The sequence below is a fragment of the Cyprinodon tularosa genome, unplaced genomic scaffold, assembly GCF_016077235.1.
Source record: "Cyprinodon tularosa strain WSP-4 unplaced genomic scaffold, ASM1607723v1 ctg63, whole genome shotgun sequence".
Classification (NCBI taxonomy): domain Eukaryota; kingdom Metazoa; phylum Chordata; class Actinopteri; order Cyprinodontiformes; family Cyprinodontidae; genus Cyprinodon; species Cyprinodon tularosa.
In genome coordinates this window covers 165,111-192,725 of record NW_024039374.1, presented here as the reverse complement: position 1 = coordinate 192,725, position 27,615 = coordinate 165,111, and the positions used below count along the sequence as shown (strand labels likewise).

Below are 27,615 nucleotides of genomic sequence, written 5' to 3'. Positions count from 1 at the left end.
TCATTCAACTAAATTGATGCGGCCCGCTCAAAGTCTGGACTGTACTCATCGGTGGAAAATCGATCAGTCTGGCTGAATTAAAACAATTATTTGAAGGTAAGACTGCGATAAAATATTCTTGGCAATATAAAAGACACACTGTGTTTTCCACCAATACTTGAGAGCAATTATTACCAGGTTGGTTTAAACAGCATATTTATCTACCTAAATCAGATTATAATTTGAAAACATTATATTCTCACTTTTTGATGATCTAAAACATCAAAGCGTGAAAAATTTGCCAGAAATTTTTTTTGGAGGGGGGATTGTTTTACACAGCATAGTCATGCACAGTAAATCTCTTGAAGTTATTCAAAATGTGTTCCCTTGAGTCCCAGAAATCAGGCTGGCACTAAAAATAGATGCTGATAAAAAAAACAGGGTCCAGAACCAACAAAAAACGACTCTGACTATCAAATCAAAAAGGCAGGAAGTGCCCTATGACTGATGTTGACAAATGACAGAGCACTGCCATATGTCAACCAGCAGATGTCAAAGTTAAAATACAGCATTAAACCCCCCCCACCCCCACCCCCCCACCACCACCACCACCACCACCACTTTCTGATTATTTTGAACAAACTGCAACAATGGAAAAAGTACAGCAAGTTTTTCCTAGCGAGGGCAGCTCACTCCCCACAGGAAACGGTCTTTTTCAGACCTGTGTCAAGCAAGAACTGTTGATCCGGTGTGTGCATGATCCATGACAGCAGAATTACCTCCAGGCCTTTGAGTTTGTGGCTATGTGTGCCATAAACCCAACGTGAGAGCGTGTGCACATGCTCTTACACAACAAGTACTTCAGAGGCAGTGTGTATGCTGCACACTCAACGCTATGTGCAGCAACCTTGGCATCGGGGACACGCCCCTCAACCCCAGAATGCATTTTCCGTGTTTTACTAAGCACAGTTCACCCACGAAAAAAGAGACACTTGATTGGAGTGCGCTCTATCTCTCTCACTAAAAGCTTTATTTTCTGTACCTTTATATTTAGATTGTGTACCAGAAGCAGAAAAAAAAGGTACAAGCATTATTGACTGCTGCTTCAGGTCACACAATCAGTGAGCTGGGCCTTCCAATTGTAATTCCATGGGTGGCTTGCAGGGCTTCTCTCTCATTAAAGCTCCACTGTGTGTGTAGAAGAGGATGGTATGCACAAAAAACAGGCAAACACAACATCCCACTCACACACCATTCATAAGACTTTTTGTGTATGTGTGAGACAGGTTAATGTACACTCTAAAAACTGTTGAGTTAAAAGAAACAACCTGATCTGAGTTGTTTTGGGGTATTTTTGCTCGCCTGTTTGGTTGATTTAATACATTAAAATTTATGTATGATAGAAAATAAAATATCCTCCTAGAGTTTTTTCAAAAAACCTAAATGGTTCCTATATATGAAATGTCGGTGCCTATGATATCTTGAATGCATGTTTTTTAGCCCTTGACCTGTGATTTTAGAATACTCCTGCAGTCTTAAGTCTTAACCTAAAGTGTTATCATCTGAGGGCAGGGTACTGTTGGAAGCTGGAGAAGTACCTCTCTTCTCCAGCAGAGTCCGCCGTGGATCCTCCTGAGCAGAGCCCTCTGCACAGCTGCTGCTCGTTACCATCATCAGGAGGACCCACTACTTAAGCTGTCTTCAGACCTTGCCTCAACGCCGCAGTGTTGAGCCAGTTGGTTAGAACCTAAACCTAGAACCTCTGAGAACTTAGTTTGCTCTGAATCCTGACAGGATCCTAATCTTGTCTCTGTCTTTCCAGGAAAACCTGATCTTCCCTTGCGAAGCTCTGGAAGAGCTTAACCTGCCGAGCCTGCCCTCTGAGCCAAACCTGAAGATTACCTCTGGATTCACATGCAGCTCTGGACCAAGAGCTGGAAACCCAAAGTCAAGGTCTGCTACCTTCCTAGAAGCAAGACGCTGAAGCAGCTAACGGACTCTGCTAACCAGACTCTCTCCAGTTCCAACAACCTTCCTCTCCAAGTGCTATTCAAGGACCCTCAAGGTACAAACCAGAAACTATCTAAGGACAGTCCTCTAAGAACCCAACTAACTAAACTGTCTTCCTCACAGACTCCGGTGAACCCGTTTTTCCCAGGACCAGAACCTGAACACATTACCTCTGAAATTGTATTCAATAAACTCTGTGAACTTTTCAACTGTTTCCTGCCTCGTGGTGTTCTGCATAATTGGGTCACATTCGTGTACCGATCATGACAGGTAGGAGTTTCACCTTGAAAATTAAAAAACAAAAATAATTTGGCATCTTACCAATGCTTACCCTTTGCTTTCTTAAATTCATGCAAATAAGGGATGAGAAATATCACTGCAATTAAGAATGATTGATGCATGTTTATTTATTGACTACAGAACCCGGAGAGAACAGGAACAGTTTCACTAAGAAATCATTTCCCGGATTTACATCTGCTTTGTAGGTTTTTTGTATCTATTTTCATTTCATCTTTGTTTTGTTGTGTGTTATCAGGGAACAGTTAAATTACAGTAAATTGAATTGATTAGAAAAGCCTTTGCTGTGGTTGACCTTCCTGCTCCAAGGCAAAAGCAAGCCTTTGTCCAATCACTGTCCAACCTCAAAGTTATTTTTTTACTTAATTTTTTGTATTCCATTTTCCAGAAATAAAAGAAGTATCTCCCAGGTTTTCAAAAATCTACATGCACATATAACTGTGGAATGTTACAGTTAGATAAATCTTCCATAAGAAACTAGTTGGTTGCTAATGAATGAAAACACATACGTTCCTTTCAATTGTCTTTATGGAAATCTGAGATGTCATCCTCAATGCTGAAGTCAAATTAAGTGTTTATATGGTCCAAAATGCAGGTTGGTTGAACAACATTAGAGATCTTTCTTTAACAACTTAGGTCTTGGTTTAAACCACTGATTTTCTTACACAGTGTTTATAGCATGAACCCCTTTAGATTAAATATATAAGCCACAGTTTTTAGAGTGTATGTTGGAGTATTGTTCATTTTGCATGGGAGTTTGTGATGGCAACAAGGGCCACCTATTTGCTTTAAAAAAATAAAAAAAAAAACACTCTACTCCTGTTCAGTTTTATGGCCCAGGAAAGCATCCAATGTGACGTAGGTTTCACTTGATAATTGAACAATCAGACACTTGATCTAAAGTGGCCAGCCAATCACACCAGGGGTGTCACGGATGTTTCTCTCATTAGAGGCAGTGCTGGCAGATTCTTAATGCAGACAAATTTTAACAGAAGTCAAGTGATGATGCAGAAGAGGAGCTGATAGCTCTGCCCTGAACCATCAGCAGAGGTGCAAGGTAACATGGTGCATTTGTAGGAAGGGGAGAGGAAGCTGCCATAGGGAGAGGGGAGGGTTATCATTTACATATCATCTTGCTGAAATAACCCCATTCTTTGCTAAATGATGTTTCATAGCTCAGATCTAAAACTTCATAATGTTCTGCACTGAATTCCTAATCCAGAAGGGCCTCTTAGAATTTACTGCATCATTGCTGTAGCTCTATGCGAGGCTCTGTTCCTCAGCTTGAACACTTTAATACCAGGTGAACTTCTGATCTAGTCATAACTTCACCTAATTAAGGACATCTGATTATGTTCTTACAGGAAACCATCAAACAGTTTTGATCCAGACAACCATTCCACAGTCCTTTATCTTGTGCACCGTCATCAAAAGGAGTGATAATAAAACAAATAAAACTTATGGAAAGACCACATTAAAAGTCGTTTGGACCATGCTGTCAGTTGTAGCACTAAAGGTAATACTTGAGGGGTAGCCAATCTTACACACTGCTTTGACCTCCACCCACACATTTTCATATGCACTTATTTGCCGAACCCAGTTCAATATTATCTCTTTGCATCCTTTAACCCATGGAGTTAAAATTCTGGTCAGTGCCTGTCATTTGCTAATCCGTTCACTTGGAATAAACTAATTTGCAGTGCCCAGTTACCACTGTATGAAAATATAGCTTTTCCTCACAATCAGGTCATGAATATAAACTTGAATATGAAACTAAAAACATATACCCTCTAATAAGAAGATAAGCCACAAGTTATCATTGGCAAAGACCATAGTGCTCTATCCAAAGGAAACTTGATTGATGGAAAAAAAAATGTAGCAGAAAAAAAAACAATAAGTGCTCTAAGACGTTGACAGCTGTGAAGCGTTTTGAGTAGGGAAGAAACAATGGTTCAACTTTAGAAGATAATGTGGCTTGCTACCGTATTCTCACAATCAGGACTCCAGATTTGCTAAAATATCCTTGAACCAACTTGAATAGTGAGCATCTCTTCAACCAGACTTTGACTTCAATTTTCAAATGAAATGCAAAGTTAAGAAAGATTATTTTGAAATTTGCATTTCATTTGAAAATTGCAGTCTAAGTCTGGTTGAAGAGAGATGCTCACTATTGCATTTAGAAAGAGTGTTTTGAAAAAATGAGCAAGAGTTTAACCATTTTTCTCTTAAACCCAAGACAATCTATAGCATTCAGGAAACATCATGGCTCATGAATTACATTAAGACCAGCCACAGCTGATCCCTTTTAAATATCTCCGAAACTTTTAAATGGCCTCACCTTGATAGCCTCCTTTTTGGCTTTCGCACATTTTTTGATCCAATCTTTAATTCTTCCATTTAACTTTCTGTTAATATTTTCCCTTTATCTGTTTTAGTTTGTACGCCTTTGTCCTAATTGTTATATAAAAACTTTGTTTTTTTTATTTCATTAATATGAAAGACTTATCTGACACAAAATAGTTTTATTATGGAAAAAGAGAGTAAAAAAACAACAGACATCAGGGTTTAAAGAATATCTCTATGGATATAATAAATCTATATGAAATTTTCAATGATGCCGCTTTACTATATAAGGGTCTGCTGAATTTATATTGGTGTGGTGTTTAAAGTTTTCTCTTTTATTAAAAGTGATTAAGAGTTTGAATAAAAACTTTTGAAATCAACCTAACAGTTGAGCGCTCAGCTGGCTGCACAGCATCCCGGAGAAACAAACCGTTTCTCATCTTTCTGCGTTGGCTGAGCCGCTTGGGTTTAGGTTTTAAGCTTTAAGAGTGAGGGGGGGTTTGCAGGGATGAAGAGAGCAAGGATCCCATGACGCTCCATAATGACATCACTGGGTCTGAAAGAGGCGCAAAAGGCGGATGGGAGGCACCCCCCACTTATTAGATTTCGTCGGAAGGTCCTGCTTGCATGAGATGCTGCTGCGCCTCGGTGAGGAAGTCGGATGATGTGCGCAAGAGGAGCGACTGATCCAAGGCTTCTTCTCCAACTTCTGTCGCTGCAAGGACCCAAAAAAGCAACTCATGAGAGCCACACACCCGATCTGTTAAAGCGAGGATCGTTTCATTATGTGAAGGAAGGTTTTAGGAACACATCTGGCTCCGTGCGCCAGGTTGGAGAGCCGGAAATTTACTTTGCCTTTTTTTTTTCTCTCATTTTTGCTTGACCGACTGGAAACACTGGGATTGAATCCATCCATTGAAATTAAGAACAAGTAATTTTCTATTTTTATATCTTCCTTAAAAATCACTTGTTTCCTTCCTTTTTCTTTTTCTTAGATAAGTGTCTCCAAACTAGGACGCGCATTCAGTGCCCAGTGTCCAAATTTAATCTGATCCAATTTCTTTGAATGCATCGTTTTTTAAATTAAATTTACTTGCAAAACAAATTAATTATCAAAAACAAACTGGGCTTAAAAGGAAGTGTCAGACGGTTTTTTTCTGTTGTTTTATTACTCTGGAAGAGCTCCCGCACCACAACCGAAAAACATCTTTCGCTCTTTTGTTTGGCATTGGTTCCTAGAACTGATAAAAATCAACTGCCTGCCCCCAACGCATTAACTTGGACTGTTTTTTTAAAGCTTAGATGAACTTTGAGGAGATGTTAGAGAGGATGCAAAGGATCAGATAAGGCACGGATAAAGAACAAGAGGAAAAGAGGTAAATGTGACTTTTTAATTAATCATAAATGGATGGCTGATGTAATTAAAATAAATGCGCATTAGAATAATATAGAATTTTACCCATTCTTTAAGGAGATTTTTAGTAATTAGTTATGGTATTTATTTTTCAATGCATATCTTTTTCTGATTTAGAGAAATAACCCAGACATGGCTTCAGCAGTGGAAGGTGGTTGCTCCATGCTGCTCACCGGCTGGAACAGCAGTGCCAGTAGCTCTGGGGGCTCCACGCCCTGCAACCAGAGCGTCCGATCCCTAGCCCCTTACTCCCCTGAAGCCACGGCGGCCTTTGCCACCGCCATAACCCTGATGGTCGTCTTTACCATCTTCGGAAACATCATGGTCATCATCGCCGTGCTAACCAGCAGGTCTCTACGAGGTCCGCAGAACCTGTTCCTGGTGTCCCTGGCAGCTGCGGACATCTTAGTGGCAACACTCATCATCCCCTTTTCATTGGCTAACGAGCTGCTCGGCTACTGGTACTTTAAATCTCTGTGGTGTGAGATCTACCTGGCGCTTGACGTTCTCTTTTGCACCTCCTCCATTGTGCACCTGTGCGCCATCTCATTGGACCGCTACTTGTCCATCTCCCGGGTTACTTATGGGCGCCAGCGGACTCCCCGACGCATCAAAGCCGCCATTGTGGTGGTGTGGCTAATCTCTTCTATTATTTCCTTCCCACCTCTCCTTTCACTTAACAAGAGTGAGGTTAGTGATGCAGCAAGTGAGAGAGGACCTCAGTGCCAGCTGAATGATGAGCGCTGGTACATCTTGTACTCAACCATTGGCTCCTTCTTCGCCCCCTGCCTCATTATGATCCTGGTATATGTGAGAATCTACCAGATAGCTAAACAGAGAACACGCTGCCCACCTGGGGAACCCAGGAAGGATGGGGCTGCCTGTGCCACCCCAAGTCAGCCCCCAAGACACATACAAGCCAACGGGAAGGATGAAGAAGAGAGCACTCCCCCTTCAGCCAGCAAAACCTCAAATGCCAGACCCCCCACTCTGGCTATCACCCCTTCCCCATCCCCAGGAGATTCCCAAAGTTCCCAGAATCCAACCCCTAACAACCTCCTGCAGCCCCCTTCCCAGTCTCCAGCTGTGTCTCCCGTCACAACTCCGCCTGACACTGCCCTTAATGCCCCTTCGAACCCCTCATCTAACCCTGCTCCCAAGTCTGCAGCCAAGACCAAGAAGGAGGAGAAAAAGAACAAACGGCTGAGAGGGAAAAGGGCTGACAATAACAATGGCGACAGCTCAAGCACAGAGAGCGATGCAGAGCACAGCCAGGGAGGGGGCAGAGGCAGCACCAGCATGCCAGGGTCACCTGCTGGAGGAGGCATTCACTCCCCAGCCTCAGTCAAGCGTTACCGTGACATGATTGCCACTTCGAAGGGGGCTCGTCTGGTGCCAGGAAGGAAGTCGAAAACAGAGAGCAATCCAGGAGCTGCAAGGCGTAAAGCGATGGTCAACAGAGAAAAGCGTTTCACCTTTGTCCTGGCTGTGGTCATTGGTGTCTTTGTCGTCTGCTGGTTCCCTTTCTTCTTCTCCTACTCTCTACAGGCAGTGTGCCCTGAGACCTGCGTCATTCCAGACCCACTCTTTAAGTTCTTCTTCTGGATTGGTTACTGCAACTCTTCCCTGAATCCAGTCATATACACAATCTTCAACAAAGACTTCAGAAAGGCTTTTAAAAAGATTCTCTGCTCATCCACCAAGGGTACTTTCTTTTAGCAAATGAAAGTAGGCACTAAAAGCTTATTTTCAGAACAATAACTTCAACTTTTCTGAACACTCAAAGGGCTGATTTAAACATGTGATAAAACAAGTAGGTTCTGGTATGACATTTAGAAATGAAAGAGAATTTTACAGCCACAGTGAGAAAATAGACAAGTTACACTGTGTTCAATCAGTGGTTTTAAGCTGAAAGTCACAGATTTTTGTAGGGAGCGTGTTGAAAACGGGACATGAAAGAGGGGCAGACTGCGTTAAACTGCTTGGCGCTTCAGCGCTACTGATAAGATTCCAAATGCAGAGTTTTATCTCCAGATCATATTGACTCATGGACACTGCCCTGCAGAAATATATACCAAGATCTACATCTTGCAGAAAAAGTATTGAACTAAGTTTTCATTGTGAATAAAGACTTTTATAATATGTATATTCAATGTTTTATAAGTACTGGCTATAGAAAGGCAAGTGACCTTAGATTCCTGTGCGCCCCAGGGGCCTTTTATTTATCAGCACAGAGCACAAGGAGGACACAAGGTTAGCGGTGATTTCTTACGTCTGCAGTCTTAATTTGTCCCGCTGCGGGGCAAACATGTGTTCCTTGATTTTAAAGAACAACAACAAGAGAAGGTTTCAAACGATCTCAGATGTGATAGCACAAACAAGGACACTCTTTGAAACTCAACTCGTGGATGTTTTATGTGGAAAGCCACCTTTGCTCTTGGCTTTTTGCAGTCCCAAAACGTCTCCTACCTTTTTTTTTCTGTACCACAGAATTTAACTGAGATGTTGGTCATTTTGAAATCATGCGTAGGTCAGTGCAATGTTGACCTGCTGCTTCCTGTGTTTAACTGGACTGTTACTTTTGATGGACGGGGGTCATGAGAATCTCTTGCAAGAAGTTGGACATTTACGTAACAATCAAAACTGCTTTGATCCGGCGTTAGAGCTCATCAGCATGAGGTCCATATGAAGAAGACTGAAACAAATAGAACATTATTTAAATTACAAACATTACTTTCTGAAAAAAACTGCTAGTATTTATCAGGTAGACACTTAAAGTGACTGTAAAAGGTGGAAAAACAATCCAATTATATTGTGAGTGATGGTCCGCTTAATTACACCTACAGGGGTTGCGGTGAACAACGTGTCTGAGAGGCTCTTCAGCAGCACCTGGGACACAGTGTCACCTACAGCTACACCTTGTTGGGTTGCTGCAGGGAGGCAAGGCAGGATGGATGGATGCTAGAGGTATTGACAGTGATGAAAACAAGAGAGGAAGATGTGTCTAGCTGTGAACGCCACAACAGGCTTATTATTAACTCTATGGGATAAGGGCTGTCAGCAGTGACACACCAATTTCCTATTCCTGCTGACCTGTATGAATGTGTATGTGTGTTTATCTGCATGTGAGATGACTATTTGTAGTTGTTTTTTTTTCCTGTGTAGAAAGAGTCAGTGCCTCCTTTGGCTGCTATGCTACAGATCTACTGTAATATTGATCAGAGCAGAGACTAGGTTTGCAGGTACAGGCAGCACATTATGGTCAGCGGAGAGATCTGTATATTGAGAATGTCTTACCAATCTGAAAGCCAGTGTTTCTCCAAATGTGATCCATGTGCATGGCTTTGTAGTTTGCACCCTGCAGGGACCAAAGAGCCTTACAGAACACCAGCCTGACTCAGTGATATTTGGCTCTGTGACATAATTATCAAGTAATTATCTTCTTTTTTGGTGTAAAAGACGGTATGCACAGATTAAAACTTTGCTTTGCATTTTCTGCCTTCATCTATTTATTTGTAATTATTACCATGCTTTAATGCAGAGAATGAAGCAAACTGATCAAAGCGTGAGAACAATGTACAGATTTCCCATACGTCGATGAGATTGAAAGCCTCTTTTTACCATCAGTGTTGCTGCTTTGTAAGAGTGCAGTTTAATTTAAACTCAAAATAACAAGAATTCTAAGTATTTTGTGCAAAATCCAAAATAATAATAAAAAAATAAAGCCATTGTTTCATCTAGTTGTAGTTACATGAAATCTTTCCTCAGAGTTATAAGCACATTCAGCAGGGTGCCATTTTTATCAGGCATAATGTTCTGCAGGAGGAAAACTTCTGTCTGATTTAATGAAATACATGCTTTGTCTACTTGTTTAAAAGTCCCCTGGACTTATTTAAACAAGGCAGCTTTTCTATAAAAGCAGTTCTTTGAAATGAGAAAAAAAATGCCAATGCAGTTATGTATGTGTTTGTTTTTTAAAAGGTTTAGTTGCAAAGATCTTCAAAACACACCAAAAATATCCTCCTGTGACGTGTGCTAATTTGCTTATTTAAAATAAGTCAACATTTATGGCTTAAAGGTCATAAATGCAGTTAATTGACGGATTTTTGAAGCTGCTCATTTTCTTTCTCCCTTAACTGTGTTCGGCCCAAACTGCTCGGGTCTAAGCTGTACAATCTACTATCTCCCATCTGTCTTGGCCTTTCCCCCTTCAGAAATAAAGCAACTTTAAAAAGCATGAGTCACTTCCGGACCATTTTTTTTTTCATACATTTTTATGTGATAAAGCATCATAGAAAAGAAGGAGGGGTGACATATTTATTTCCAGGAGGACGTTTTAGAATACACTCACAAATACAAGGTGTTTTTTTTTTTTTTTTTTTGCTGCACGTGCGTCATAGCTTTATGCAATTTAAAGCAATTTCCAGCTGTCCTGAAAAAAAAAATAAAAACCCTAAATTGCAACACAAATTCAGGAAATAGTCCATAACATCGTTGGCTGATAGCTGTTCAACATGTCACTGGGAAATCTCCTTTCACAGTGGGACATGAAAAGGAGGCTGTCTGCTGCCAATAGACACAGAGGAAGTCTAGGAGGGATCAGGCTGTGTATGAACAAACACACACAGATGTGTAATATGTCATTCTGCACCAGCTGTATTCCAGTCATGAGGTGTGCAGCAAAGCAGCCCCCCAACACACTCCCTTGTTGTGACAGCTTGTTAGATTTGAGGTCAGGAGGTCTTCAGTGAATTATGATTGATTTATGCTGACGGGCAGTTTTGAGATTTCACAGAGCTGAGTTCAGGCTCCCCTGCGCTGGTTTTCCGTCTCCCATACACACACACATCACTCACGGACACACACGTTAGTCAAAGAGGATGCACCTTCAAAATCTGTCCTCCTTTATCTCCCTGTAGTTTCATTTCCATATTCATAGCAGAGCTTTGATTTAAGCTGCACTCGGAGGTGAACAAATAACTTATCAAGGCCAGGTATTGAGAGCAGTGAGGTTCATCTTTACTATGTTGTATATTCATAGAGATGCAGCATCCCAAAGCCCCTGATTTGCTGACCTGTGACTGAATACAAAGCAGGGCTGGTCTGAGCAGTCGGCCCACAGCGGTAAGGAATGAGACGCCAGATTCAGTAGTGAAGATGCACAGATATAGTGCCTCTAAGAAGAATGTACATAAGCAAAATAAAGTAGAAATAAAAAGGACCATGATGAATGATTTCAATCCCTCTATTCTTTCAAAACTCAACTGAAAAGCAAACAAAACTGTTAAAAGTGAATCATAAATGAATAAAAAGCTGCTCTAAACTAGCTGAAAAGCACACACAAAATTAAACTAACACTGTTGAAATATCTTTTATATTCAATTTAGGAGTCTTTTTTGCATGAGTCACATCTTGACTCCATATGTCATTAAATATGGCTAAATTGTCAAATTAAGAAAAAAGCCGATCTCTTCACGTGACCCCACATAACCATATTTGCTCTCAGATTGCGTCCCTGGACTCTGACTCTGCTTTTCTAATTTTGATTTCATGGAGTTATTCTCATTTTGATTTAAGTCATGCGCTTTGACTGTTGTGATGTTGAATATAAAATATTTATGTTCAGCTTTCTTAAAGACAGCCGGAGATTTTGGTTTAAAAACTGGCCAGCATTTGCAACAATATGGTGAGGATGATGATGATGATGATACAATTTTTATTTCAGACATCTCAAGAACAAAACATAATAACAAAAAATACTTGTTTTAATTTTTCTAAATCTACATACAATACCTTACAATCAAATTTACATACTCAAATACAGTTTAATGCACAACTTATTCTGTGACTGTGAGACTGAAAAGGAGTATGATGAAGTTTAACTTTCCATTAATTCATTCATAGAATAAATAGTCTTCTTGTTTACAGTATCCTTTCCAAAAGGAGGGAAAAAAACAAAAAAACAATGCATTTTTTTATCCACTGCATAAAAAACTCTGGTTGCATCTGAAGAAAACTGACCACAGATCATGCTATAACCCCAGTCTTTCACTTTAGGTATGCTGTTCTTTTGCTGTCGTATTGGATTGTTCTTGTGTCAAACCTTAATTTAGAAATCATGGCGCATAGTTCAACTTTGGTCTCTGCAGATCATAGAAAGTTTCTGTCTTGTTTTTTGGAAGACATTTTTTGAATTTGAAAATGTTACAGTTTTTCCTCAATCTTCTCATGTTGTTGATAACTGTCCCAGCAGTGACCCAGGTAGAGATATAAAACTTTGTTGCTGCTAACTTCGTGGATCTCTTTGTAAGGCAAATCAAGAAAAGCATATTTTCAACAGTCATACAAAAGCCGATCCAAAGCGTGATAGGTGACAAATGTTTGTACAAACTTAGAAGACAAACTTGAACTGAAGTTTTTAATAAAAAAAAAAAAAATTCCAAACTTTATGTCAAATCTCCTAATTCATAAAGTTCATCAGTCATATTTTCTGCTTAAACTGTTGCTAATAATATTTTATTCAGTCCTGGTTTAAATAAACAGACAGTTTATACAAATCTCAGGTTTTAATTGTGTTTTTTTTTCCAGAGCAAAGGAGTAAACAACTTAAATGCTGCATCACCTTGTTCATTTCTGGTCCAGGGAAAACTGAGTAATCTGATCTCTGAACACCTGAGACATTCAATGGTTCATACTTGACAAGGAGCTCAAACACCTGTTTCAACCAAAGAACATTTGGTTCTTTATAGACAAATGCCAGAGTTTATTTGCACAACGGGATATTTTAGATCCTTTGTTATGTCTTTTCTCTACAAGTTATCTCATTGGATGCGACTGCCAGGAGGATTATATTGGGGCAGATTCAAGTTTCTTCAGGTCCATCATAAATTATCTCAAACGTGTACCTAAAATACTAAATGCCAAAATGGAATTAAATCAATCAATGCTCAATCATCAATGCTACCATTGCTTACATCACAAAAAAATTTGTATGTTAACAGTGTTTGTGCACACATCATCGACATAGATGTGTGCAAAATGCATTTGACTACTTTTCTGGTGAGTGCAGAATTTGTTGGTATTAATATGCATGTCTTTAAGTGCACACTCCACAAAATAACAGACCCCTTTTCCAATCTCAGCATCATTGAGTGGCCAAACAAATCTTTTTCTGTGTAATTTGGCTACTAAAAACACCCATGAGGCTGAAGGAGAAACTTAGTGTGGAGGAAGCTACCAGAGGTGGAGACATTAAAATACACTTTGGCTTGTGAAGTCTCAGATAAAAAAGGTCATTTTTAAGGTGTCACAGGCAATTATGATAAGAGGCTGTAGTGTTACAGATTGGTGCTCTGAGTGTGTGTAATCACTGCTTCCATTATTCACTGCAACAATCCCAAGTACAAATACTGACCAAGCCAGTAAGACGGACCAGTTGAGCAAAACCGGGCAATAGCTGACATTTAGATGAAGGGGTACTTTAAACATGCTCCCACAAAGCACGCTTCTCTTTTGAAAGATCAAAAATAGGAGTTATTTTAAGATTGTTTTTCATTGCACATGTGTAGTTAAAGTAACGAGTTGAGAGTCTAATTGGGCATGCATTTCCTTGTTGTTCATTTCACCGTCCCCCGGCTGTTACCGTGGAGACATCTGTTATTTTTGAAAGAAGGAAAATGTTCAATTAAGCTGCGTTAAGAACGGTGCCACAAGTTGTTCCTTGGAGTAATTGAACCAAGAACACCTGCAATTAAAAAATAAACAAGTAAATTAAGAAAACATCACCATCAATTTGACGTTATTGCTCCAATAATTAGCTAAAAGATTATGCAAATATAGGAAACACATCCTGATACTGAAGCTCTGTAAATACCAAGGGAGCTTTCATGGAACAGAAAAAAAAAATCCCTGAATAATTAGTTTTTAATATTAATGGTGTGATCCCGGAAAATTGAATATTCTTTATACATGCAGGAAGTGGACCAGCTTGTTCACTAGTGCCGTCAGAACCACCTGGAGCAAACCCAGCTCAAGACTGTGAAGATCACATTGACTTTTAGAGGAAACCGCTTACACTACTTCTCAGGTGGATCACTTATGGTTTTAAAGAACAACACTTTTTTGGGGGTACCTGAGCTGGTCCTCACATAGACAGTGCTCAGAGAATACGTTTCCTGTCACAACTCGAGAGGAAAAACTTTCAACAGGGGCTGCTGTCTGTTTAACTTCTACAGTACACTACTATTATTCAATCTGTATAACACATACATAAAATGTGCTTGAAAGTTTACATACCCATACATTATAAAACGAGTCCAGATTTCTGCATATGTTGACAGGTTTGTCAATAGGTGAAGACAGGTTACTAGTGTTAATGCATCTTTTTGTTTCATGGGAGGGTATGTAAACTTTCAAGCACAACTGTTTCTCTTCAGTGTTTGACCCGTGTGTAAACCAGTCCATATTACAGTGATTAATGAGTCCTGCAGGGGGGATTATTGAGGCTGATCTTCCCTCCAGTGAAGATCTATGTATGTGGAGGTCTAGTGTCAGGCAATGGTCAACATCTCTGCAGACTACATACTGTATCCTTGATACAAACTGTTCAGATGTTTAACCTCAGGACAGTGCTGTAGGGCAGTGATTCACAACCTGGGGTACGCATACCCCTAGTGCTCCACGAATGCATTGCAAGTAGTACAGGAAAATATTTTATTTCTTAGGTAGTAAAATAAAATAGGGTGGGGATCTGTTTTGGTTAGTGAGGACCCAATTGAAAATTAACAAGCTTTCTTTAAACAAAAAGTAAGTTTTTCTTATGTGTTTCAGTTCACTTTCTGCTTTGACACACATCCAAACCAAGCAGAGGAACAGACTGGATGTATACAGCCTGGTATCAGCTGTTTTTCACACTGAGCTATCAGAGCTCATCAAAGCAGCTCAGGTGTCTTGAATGTTGACATCAAAGTAAAATAAACTGAGACAGTCTGACTATATAATTTTGTTTAGTATTTTGTTCCCAATTCATCAAGGAGATCCAGTTTTATAAAGGCAGATTTAAAGTATGATTTTTATTTTGTATATTTTGATTCCTTACTAGCTTCCGGGCAACATATCTATGTTGTTTTTTATTTAAGATGAAAAAAAAAATGCCTAAGAATGAAAAAAGGTTGGGAAACACTGCTGTAGGGTACCATTTACGATGACCAGTGGCCACTAAGAAAATTTCTTTCCCCAGACTTTTAATCTCTGAATACATAACATGTGTCTCTGTATTATCCTTTGAAGGATAATACAGAGACTTGTCCAGGATGTACCAAGCCTGATGCATCTTTTTAAATGGTATTAAAGGAATATGGAGATAGAGACAATGGATAAATGGATGGTTCAACATATGAGAGGTTCCTATTCTCCTTTATGTTGGAATATAGTTTATCATAAAACATAAACCTGCATAAATAAAAATGCTGCTCATCTCTATCAGTGAGTTTTAGATTGCCGAGATAAACTCAGTCTTACCCAGTTTTGTTTATTTCAGTTAAATCTGTTCTAAAACTTGTAAAGATTTCTCTCTTTGTTTCTATCTGCAAGTTTTGAACAGCTTTTTTTTTTTGCCATTTCTAATGATAAAACTCAGCAAACATCTGCTTCACTAGAATGGCATGTTCTCTTGTCTTTCTGTTTGAACGCCAGCCAGTGATTTGGCACAGAGGTGCCAAATCATATTTATACTCAAGGGAAAGAGTTTAAAAAAAAAAAAACTGGATCATTTTAAAAAGTTATGTAAAATGCATCAGTTTTATTTATTTTATAGGAATTGTCAAGGGTCCTGGATATGTTGACTCTGCTGACTTTGGTTTAAAACATTTTCTTTATTTTTTCTGCTGATTTTTCCCCTCACTGAATAATTTTACTAAAGGAAAGTTCTTAATATTTCCCTATGTAAGGGGGATGCCAATAAATATTTAGGGTGTTGTGTGGGGAACATGTTGGAAAGATTCCCTAATGACAGCCAATCAAAATAGCTGTGTTCTGTCAAAAATCTTTTGTAAAATGTAAATACTTAAGAATAATGGTGTTTCTAATCCATTTAACCATGAGTGGTATTAAAAGATGTGGATGGCTCTGTAGAAACCTTTAGATAATTTGGTAATTTTTTCATCTAATTTTTAAAAATCCATCTTCAAACTATAAGACATTCTGCCTCTAATAAAAGGTCTAGTACCATGATGGAGTCCATGAGGGCAGATGGGAGCCATCCATTGCACAGCACTATGTTGGCTCAGAAAAGTAGCCATAGTTCGAGACCGTTCTCTGTGAGAGGCAGAACGGAGAGATAAAGAAGATCTTTTGTCCCAATTTAATGCCTCTTGAAGGACTGAGTTTTTTATTATTATTACTATCTATCTATCTATCTATCTATCTATCTATCTATATCTATCTAAGCACTCAGTATTTATGACATTTGTGTCAGCCTTCATTCCCCTAATGTTATTTCTATAACAATTCTGACAAAGACATGCAATACTTTATTTAATATAGTATTTTAACATAATTTGGTTGTTGCAGTTTTAATGGTTAGCTCCAAATATAGTAGCTAATTATAAGTTCCTCATTTACAGAAAATCAGATACATTAAACTGTGTCACATTGTGCAGAGACCAAAGAGAGTCCAAAGAAACATAAAGTGTAACCCTCCTGCTGCATTTGATTTATTGGTTACATGAAGGTTTTCTGTTGGATCCTTGAGTTGTAATTCAGCTCACGCAATTCCAATGAGATATGACTGTAAAGGTACTATTTATTCCTATTGCACCAGTTTCAGGTTGAACAAGGTTGGAGGTTCACAGGGGTTTGATAGAGCAATGTGTAAACAGGTTTGTGCTCCTTTATTTAAGTTTGAATAAATCATATTCAAAATAAGGCTTTTTGTTCAAGCTGGATATGTGACACTTTGCAGTAAAAAAAAAAAAAAGAAGACATTAAGCATGAGACTCATTTTTGTTTTCCCTGTGGACACAATTACTCCTTTTTTTCACAGCTTCATAAACACTGACGCATTATTGTGCCTCCCGGTGTTGATAAAGAAAGAGTGTAGAGGCAAAGCTGTCACATGATTGTCATGGGCAGCATTGGCATCAGTTTAATAACTCTCCTACAGCTGTTGAGAAAGACCACGGCGTGGTCTGAACTTAGAACAAGTCAGATATAAATCTCCTGAATTTTATTTTTTGTTGTGCTATCAATTAGCCCAAATTTTTAAATGTCTCATTTGTGTTTTAGACATACTTTAAACCATCGGTTGTATCTGCATGTCTTCATTTGTGTCTCACTTTGCTGCTATACCTAAAATTTCCTTCGGTGGGAAAATAAAAGTATATTTAACTTCTTTCTATTCTATTCTAAGAGCCATCGATTAAGCGTGTGAAATCTCGCAGATCAATGTGCAACTGAAACTGTGACTTGTGCAGCTGTGTGAGATAGCAGAATGAGGTGGGCAAGCTATGCAGAGGCAAAAAAAAAGATGTGTACATCTTTATTTAGCTGGACTATTATGGAAAGGTCAGGAAGTTGAATTTAACATGCACATATGTAGACACACGCACTTAGATAAACACAAACACGCTCAAGCCAGAACACATGCAGTCACACGCTAAAACAAAACACACTCAGGGAGAGAGAGGGGGAAATAAACTTGAGCTTGAAATAGAAAAAGAGATAACCAGCTCTCTCTTGGATAAAGGGACACATTTTAATTTTGTACACCCAGCACAGTCTTAACACACACCTGAACGAAAGCAAGCAGCAACCTAAACATTAAGGGGAAAAGGAGGATTTCCAGATCTTCCTTTTTTTTTTAATTCTGTGAGAACTTCGAATTTTATCCTCAATATTAGGGAACATGGCATTAAAATAGAGAATAGAGAGAATAATGAAAATGATGAGCAGGATGTTTGCAGAGATACATGTTCTGTAATATATTGCAAGCCTGTATGTGTGTCATGTCTGTGTTTGTGTGGCACGTTTGGCGCAGGAAGAGGGACAGGATGTTATGTTTGCATGTGAAAGTGTAGTTTATTCCCCAAAATATACAGTAGTACAGTAGCCTCAACGCCATCGACAGTTTCCATCAATAGTGTGCAATAGTTCATTATTGTAAAATATTTTTATATAATACTGTAGGGCTGTTTTCAGAGTCAGCCATCTGGGTATTCTTCCTGATTGACATGTCCTTTTTCATTGGCAATCATGGTTAAGATGAATAGAAAGCCTTGTTGGGAAGGGATGATTTTATCAAATTATCCTTACTCAACTGCTGTCACTCCCAGCTATTCACCAAGATAAATGTAAGAGATGCTTTGAGAATAGATCAGAGTTTTTATAAACACAAAATCAGTTATGTCACATGAGGATTGGATGCAATTTGGCTCATAAACCCGTTCTTCAGACCAGCGGTCCCCAACCACCGGGCCGCGGACCGGTACTGGGCTGGACATTAGGAGCACACTTTGTGTGTCATTGTCTCCGATTACGCCTACATGGGACCGGCTTGTTGTTTTATTTTTATGCTGTCGTATCATTTTACTTGATCGTATTTAAGCCCCCCTGCCCTCGGACGGTCCGTGAAAATATTGTCTTGACATGTAGCGGTCAGTTGGTCAAAAAAGGTTGGGGACCACTGCTTTAGACCACTCTTAAAAAAAGATGTACAAGAGTGCATACAATTGAAACAGATGTACAGCATGTTGTATGGACAGCAGTATTTTTATCACTGACCTACAAATACATAAACTGGATTGATTCTATTGGACTGATTGTCTATTTTCAGCTTCCATTGTGCAAGACTCGACATAAAGCTTGGACGGGTCTCCAGCAACACAGAGATACCAGGTAAAAACTAAAACATTGACACACATTTGGGTAAAGGCAGTTCAGAGAGACCAATTAACCTAGCTGTTTTTAGACTATAAAAGGATGATGGGATACCAGGAAAGAACCAACTCATGCTTGAGGAGAAGATGCAAACCCAATGCAAAAAACAACATGTTCCCTCTAAACCTAAACTGTCTACTTGAGTATGATTTAAGTGCACCTTTTGCAGCTACGCGCCATCAGCTTGCCAACAGCTCAATATTGATCATTTGTGAGGTCAGACACTGATGTTGGATGATAAGCCTTACAGTGTCTCCAGGCTGTTACATTCTAACTGGGTTCTATAAGGTTGGGGTAAGGACTCTATGCTGTTGTCAAGAAATGTATAACAATAGCAAATGTCTTTTTAACTCACTGATAAGCAATGTCACAAGTATGTGTTGCTACCCTCTGATAAGATTTGCAGCATAACTGTGGTTGATTATGGAGGCATGAACTGTCAGATGCAGTTTATATTTTAATCTCTGAAAGTTATGTTGTTTGGTTTCTCTTTGCTTCATGTATAGTGAGATGATACCATTCAAAAAGGCATTAAAGGCAGTTGACGACTGGTTTGAATTAAAGAACAAGGTGGAATTCCTAACACCAATGTAGTTGTGAGTTTTTGACTGCCGTGCTGAATAATTCTCCTCTAAACCACTTGTTACAAATAAAGCCTCCATTACACCTATCAAAATGCTATGCTTTGTACACTGGTATGCGTTCATGCTTGTAGGGTCTCTGAGGTTTCGATTTTTTTCTGGTGTGAGTGAGCTTCCTGTCACAAAGAGGATCTTTGCTGGTGGATGGGCTGACCCGTGTTGCTGCACACCTGAGAACATTTCCCAATCAAGATGACTAGTGTGTTTATGAGGAGAAGAGTGGTCATCTCTCTTTGCCAGAAGTTTACCCCTGATGGTATTCCAGCGAAAGACCTAAACCAGGAATATATTTGTTGTTGAAGCTCTCTTCTTGTGAATCTCTTTAATGTGGACTGTTATTGTTCCAGAAAAAACAGCGAACCTTAGTTTAGCTCTGATCTTCATGGAAAAGTTCTTACCCATGTGCAGCAGTTCTCAGTCTTCATTTCTGCCTGCCCGCTCTCCAGCATGTTGTCTCTTGCAAGTACCAACACTATCAGATCTCACTCAAACTGTCCTGGACCTCTGGGGTCCACTGAATTAAATCCCTACAGATCCTCTTCATCCCTGAAGTATGCAAATAAGTTATCAGTTGTCATCAACCAACTCCTTCCTGATCAGTCTGCTTTCTCCCCTCAGACCAATCAGAAAGTTACAACTCACTTCCTGCAGTTCCCTGCTTCCTGATTCTTGTTGCTTTTTGTAAATTTTGCAAAATCACACTGGTTCTCTGAGTGATTCTGCATGCAGGTCAAAAAAAACGACGAACATGACACATGCTAGGACAAAAATAAACGTATCGCAAACTGTTCCCACAGAGTTGGGGGCATGAAATTCCCTTTGGCACCAAATTTTACACTTGACACCAGGCGGTCATACAGCTACTGTTCTCGCACCAGCTGGCAAACCCAATCTTATCCAATGGATTGCCAGACAGACACGATTTGTCACTAGAGAGAATAATATCTCTATTGCTCCAGATTCAGGGAAGGTTTGCTTTACTACACCATCCACTGTGTTGTCTTTGAGGCCTTGGCTTAGACATGGAAATTCATTCCACAGAGTTTTCCACATTGATCTTTAAATATCAGAAGGTTGTGTGAGGTTTGGCGGTCTTTAGTTAGTGGATCGGCAGAAAGTTGGCAAACTTAACTTTTCATGTCTTTCAGAATCTGAACAGCTTCTGATTAGTTATGATACCTCTAACAGTTGACTGTGGGAAATTTAGTAATATATGGAACTAAAGGCAACTTCTAAGAACTGCACCTTCTACCATGAATATTTGTAGAATCAGTCTTACCTGCAGTCAACTGAAACAATTGGTACACCGTACTGTAACTTTTAGGGGTGAGAAGGATACCTTGAGCATCATGGTGTTTGCTGATTTTGTTGAGTTGAAAAAAATTAAAGAAACAGCTACCTACCTTAGTATGTCAACATCTGCATTCAGGGCAAAAAATAAGTCTACCACAGCTGGTAATTTGACAAATAAGGGTCAACAAGAAATCATCTCCAAAACTCACTGTTGGAAAACCCCAGCAAATATATTTGGGATTAAACTATGCAACTGTAATAAAAAATGAACTTATTATAAGACTGTTAACAGATTTTTAACAGTAGTCTCCATGCATGCGGGGGCTGCTGAAAATGCACCTCCTGATATGGTCAGGAAAATTCAGGTCTCATGAGGTTATCACTGAAGCTACGAAGTATTTAAGCTGCACAAATCTAAATAAAAATGTCAATACAGGATATTGTTGTCATATTGGTGTTATTTATCCATTCGTTTATTACCTTTACCCTGTCTGAGATAATCCACACATGTTCAAGACCAACTAACATTACTATTTGACTAAGTAGGGTGTAAGTTGATCATCATAAGCCCAGATGCTTCCAGGGAAATAGCAGCTTGCCAAAGCTTTTCTATGGTTATGGTTGGATTGGTTGTTTTACAGTTATAAACAGCTGGAGCTGTGCGACACAGAGCTGCACAAGGTGGAAGGAAGGTGAGTCATCTCCAAAATTCCCTGGTAGAAAACCTCTATGAAGCGCAACATCACTTGGTCACCATGACAGCAGAACAACCATGAATTTTATGGCTTTTGTACACATGGAGGCAATTGCTGAGGAGGGAGCCATGCAAATATGGCTCTTCATACCCAGAACTAATTTTAAATCTGTTCAAATAAACAGTAAACAGAGGAGAAAGGTTTTAAAGATGAGCAAATGTGGAATTGCCTGCACTTGAAGTTTAAGTAAATTGTTTATATATAGAGATAAGAAGGATGGGAGTTTAGATAAATAATGAAATGCTTCAGAACAACTTATGAGACCAAATATGTATTTTGCTTGAAATACCACCAAAGTAAACATAAAGAAACTGTAACTATAATGAAGCTGCCTATGACTCTTTTTTAAATAATGGCTCACTGTTTATCTACTTTATTATGGGCTTATTGAAGCTGGAATTTCATCTATGCCCATAGCAGTGATTCATAAATATTCCATAGGCACCTCTCAATAGTCCGATAAAAGTAAAATCAAATATCAAATCAATTTCTCTGAGTATTTCATCAGCATTAGCATCACACTTGCTTTTTCCATCAATGAAGGTTGGAGGTGAGGGCAATTTTATGCTGCTGCTGCTGCTGCTGCAGGCACTCACTTCCAGTTGTGGAGCAATTGTATGCAGAAATGTGAGGATGATGCATGAGGAGGAAAGTGATGACGGGTTGTTGTTCTTTTGGTATGGCTAGTTTGTATAGAACTACACGGCAAAAACTATCTGAAATTAAGTAAAAAAAATCTTAAATCAAGTAAATAAGAAATAAGATAGTTTGCCAATGGAATGAGTATATTTACACTTAAAATAAGATAATTAGATAATATGCACTTGAAATAAGACAATGCAATAGTTTTTTCTTATTTCAAATATAAATTGTCTTGTTCCACTGGCAAAGTGTCTCACTTACCTCCTCAATTCAAAAAAACGCACTTATTTTAAGAACAAATGACTTCTTTAGAATTACATTTTTTGCAGTGTAGGAGAGAGTGTCTTCCCCGCTCATTCAGATTCTAACATCGGTATTATGTTATGTGCTGCTGTAAAGTATACATCAATACCGAGTGTCCGTTCAACTCCCCATCGTTTTTATCTTACATTTTTCAGCAGTTATCACAGCTGTGGATTCTGGTGACTTTATTCTTTAATACTTGATATTGAATTAGAGTAAGCCAAAACACTTGATATAAAGTACTTTCTCAGATATTCACCACTGGTCTCATACCTTTGTACAGAGGAGCATTAAGTACATTTGTCAGTTCATATAAGTGAATAAATGAAATTGCATTTCTTCTGTGGGAGGATAATGATGAAGTAGAATAGGAATCAAACATAACCTGATTTAGGAGAAAGCAGCCCCTGTTATATCTCTTGCCTCCAAATCAGAAGGAGCTGTGAGATTTCTTGGTCCCATTGTCTTTAGTAACTGGGGTAACCACCCGCTGCTACTATGCTATTGGTGGGAGCATCCCTGGTCTCTTTCAATGATCTATACATTTTGAAACTGAGAAAGAACATATTATAGATTAAAACCAGGTCATTTTCCTCTACTTTCAAAACAAATCAGTCTTAGTAAAAAGAGTGTGGGTTTTAAATTCACTTTTAGAGATTTGAACAGTTGAACAGGATATAGGAGAAAGTTTGCCTAAGTGTCATTCATTTAAGAGATTTTTCTTTTCTTTTATTCTGCAAACTAATTAGCTGTTGACATGTTTTGCATGCTGTAAATTTTACTTAGTTTTTGCATGCACCTCATCTGTGAAAAATAATCTTTTGGGATGCATCTTTCTTTGAAATAACCATCTACATCTGAATGCAGCCAGCTAATTTGTCTTTATTACCTTTACAGAAAAAATAGCAAAGCACCAGCTATAGATCTAAGGTGCAATCAGAAAAAAATGATGATTTAAACATATACTAAAGTAAAGGAGAAAAGTTTCCATAAAAGGTTTTCCCACTTTTTTTCTCCTTGTTTTCTAGTTTTGTCAAGAGCAATATTTAACATTTTTTTTTTAACTTCTGGTTATTTTTATATTTCATTAGCTTGTTAAATATATTGTTGAAGCCATCGGTGTTATTTATTTATTTATTTTTTTGTTTACTTGAGTTCCTCACCTTTCTCAGTTTGCCCTTGATCTTAAGCTCCTCTACAAGCTGTTGGAAATCATTTCCCTGTTTTCTATCTGGTTATCACCCTCCCACTATACATGCTCCTGGTTTTCACCCTCACTGTCAGATTCTCCTGCCAGCCTTTGGTCATGCTGACTCGCTCACTGTGCTTCTCTGTGTTGGCTTTTGGATTCCTCACAGTCTTTGTAGGTTCAGGGTTATGTCACACTCAATTAATTGCCTCATCCTGTTTTATTCTGCTAGATGCCTGTTGCTTTTCTGCCTTTGGGTCTTACTTGCACTTCAAACATGACACTATCTACGGATGAATAGCACTTCTTGTTTAGGAATTGCCGCAGGGATCAGAGCGCCCGTGTGACCAGTTAGGATTGTTTACGTCCACTGAAATTATCTTTGAAGTGCAAAGAAAATATGATATAACATGTTTTTTTAACCTATCACCTGTTTTAGATGGCCACATACCCAACTTTTTAAGGTAATAGATATAAAGGCTATAATTATAGGAGTTTATTAGCTGTTTACAATTTCTGGAGCTCTAAACCTGTCCTAATTTTAGTTGCAAGAAAAAGAGGGAAATAATGATCAAATCCCAGCCCCAGCATCTTATTAACCTAATCCGAGCAACTCATTAGAACAAAATATCACTTTATTACTGCTTTTGTCAGTACAGAGAACATTCTTTATAAAAAAAAAAAAGATTAAACCTTACATGAATCAGTCATAAATTAATTGAAATTGCACATTTTTTTAAATTGAAAACAGTATTTGAAAAAAAATTTCAAAATACCGCTGAACAAGTCAATGGTTTTTGCATGCTGTTATTGAGATATTGGAATTGTTTTTCCCTGCATTACCAAATGAGACATATTATTTCACTCGAGCTTAAATTATTTTTTTTAACATTTTTCCCCAGATAATTTCAAAGTGTTATAACTTTGTGGTTTGGGGGTTTTTTTGCTCACAAAATGACATTAGAGGAAATTTACCTATAACACAGCATTTGAAATGAGGTCACTGACCTTAGACTCCCAGCATCATCACTCCGCTCTGAAGCTCTAATGCTGCTAATTCGAAGGCTGGCTTCTCATTATGGCAGCATGCGAAGAGCTCCATGTGACCCTCAGTTTTCATTTGGGATTTTATTTCAATGCTAATTCTAAGTTTATCTCAGGGCATTTTGATTTTATATCAGTATTTATTCCTCAGAGAGACAAGAAAGAGCGCAGCAGACGCAGATATTAAAGAGTGCAGACAGTGTTAACAGAGCGTTCTGATGTCTTTCGACTTGTTCGGCTCTCAACCCGCACATGCACTCATGTGTGGGTAGCTGTCTTCTGGCGGTTCAGAATATGGTGTTATTACCATTTAAATTATTATGCATTTTCTGAAAAAAAAGCTAGAATGTGTTTGGAAGATGAAGTAGCTTCACATGCGTGGGCATTTTTCAATATGGAAATGTTAGAATTTTTCAGGCAAATATCATTGCCTTCAACATTAAAGGGAGAATGTGTGAGTGGAGAGATGAAACTCTTGTTTTGTTTTTTTACTCTGTAACATGCAGACACTTTGGAGAATGATGAGATATTTTCTATAAGTGTCACTGTGAAATGCAGACAATGTTAACATGCAGAATCAGAACAGAGCTTATTCCAGGATGCAAAAGCATACAAACATTGCTCACATGCCAGTCATTTGGTAATGGTTTATGTCAAATGTCAAAGCCATTTTGCAAAACATTGATGTGATTTTCCCCAAAGCACTTTACTGCAGAGACATGGACAGTCACTAGATAACCACTTTGTCATTTAATAGATTTTGCTGCGAGATAGGTATTTTTAGTCCATCTGCTTTATAAAAATGTTTACGTTAGAGGTAAACTTTATTGACATTTAACCATTTAATATAACAGGCTTTATCATCTGGTATCACAGTGCATAAAAAAAGGAAAACAATTTTCTTTCCAATTTTGATATCCTACTGCCATAAACCTACAGTTATTTCAATGATTTAATTGTGACTTTATATGAAAAATGCTAAATACTTTATGATGTGGAAGTTGAATCCAAAACTCTGCATATTTTTCAATGTAAGGATCTGATAATATGTAATATTTATAGTCAAATCTTTTTATGCTGATTGTGGATTAAGCCTTGATTTATAAAGTCAGTCAAACAGGACTATGTCTGGTGGTATGATTATTTTAATTGATGATGTGTGAGTCTGCTAAACCCTAATAATACCCACTGTTACATGTCAAAAGGAATGTCTTCCCAAGCAATTTATCTAATTAGGAAAATTCTTCTGTCAGGATATACAGTTATCATCATCATTATGTACATAACAGAGATTTGGAAATGAAATGGAGGCACAGACAGAGTGGATCATTCTCAACAGTGAGTCCTCTGTGTTGTTATCTCAGACACTGTGTAATAGTTTGGATATCTCCTCATTTACAAACGTGTATGATGTAATGATGTGATGATGTGGCATGGTGGAGTTGTGTAAAATGCTTTTTTAACAGAGCATTTCTTCAATGAGAAGCGAGCCTGATTGGTAAGCAGCTGCCTCCTGTAACCCTAAGCAACTTCGCGGGTCTGAATATGATGATAATTTCTATCAAAATCTGTTGTCTCATGGTTATCTATATATATTATGAAGTGTCATTTAACCCCTTGAACCCTACGGACCCACCCGCGGGTCCAGCTTCTACATGACCTCGTAATTTTACCAAACCCCCAGTATTGATGTAAAAAACATATTTGGCACAGTTTGGTGACATTTATGGATAAATGTGCCAAACTGGCCCCTCCGCCTAAGAAATTTCTCACTAATACCATTCTAAAATAAATATGATTCATCTTGATTGAGTCCAAATTTGGTATATTTTTACACAACATTTAGATTTGAAAGTCTGTACTACTTTTTTGTGCTATAAATAATATTTTGGTAGTGTTTTGCAATGTTTATTTCAACGAAAATTTTGGCGAGGTTCAAAAAATGCAAAATATTTTGTATTTTGTCCCTAATATTTCAGGCAGGGTCAAAGCTACAATGGTGCTGACACCAGAAAACCATTCTATGACATCTTACCTTTACAGACGTACCAAAAGTTTCTTCTTAAATCTAATAGCTTTGAGGCTATAAGTTATTTACTTTTGTGTGTTTTTGTCAGGCAGAAATTTATTTATACCCCCTTAGGGTGTAAGAGGTTAAATATTTTACCCAGAGTGATCACTTCTCAGAAATGAATCGGGGAGAGAAAGCTTCAAGGTGTAGACACAAAGTTTTCCTTTAGTCTAGATATTATTTTTGTTGACTAAATCTGCCCTGACACATGTAGGGAACCAGTTTCTAAAGATGGGGTTTATGACATTCCCAACAGGACACATAAAAAAAAACCCAAAACAAACATATTAAGAAGAAAAAAGGAATAATTACTGGTGTGTATCTTAATACTTTCCAAACATGCCTGGACACCAAATCTGAGCAAGTAAACTCACTAAAGCTATTGTCATGTCTGCTTCTTACTGATATCTATTCCAGCATCAAACGAGATATTTAATTATCCTGATGATTCTGAAACACAGCTTGTTTTAATGTATTTGGATTAAAAATACACAATTAATTTGTTATACTTTTGTATTTTTAATCTGATGAATGAGACGAAAAATATTTGTCACAGTCTGGGTTTTCCATTTGTTGTCCTCTGCTGCCCTCTTGTGTCCTCTTTCCCTAGCTCTGTTTTCTGCTCTGCCCTCACCTGTTTTCAATCCCCTCGTTAGCCCTCTCTTTGTCTCTGTCCCCTTTCAAAGCCTCCCTCTTCAGTT

The 27,615-nt window shown here is 38.4% G+C and overlaps 1 protein-coding gene across 1 annotated transcript; it reads left to right on the top strand.

The window, feature by feature from the left end:
• Positions 1-5,208: 5,208 nt before the first annotated feature.
• Positions 5,209-10,278, top strand: adra2b (adrenoceptor alpha 2B). Its single transcript, XM_038308154.1, has 2 exons — positions 5,209-6,005; positions 6,161-10,278. The coding sequence occupies exon 2, from the start codon at positions 6,176-6,178 to the stop codon at positions 7,760-7,762; it is 1,587 nt and encodes a 528-aa protein (XP_038164082.1). The 5' UTR covers positions 5,209-6,005; positions 6,161-6,175; the 3' UTR covers positions 7,763-10,278.
• Positions 10,279-27,615: the final 17,337 nt, after the last annotated feature.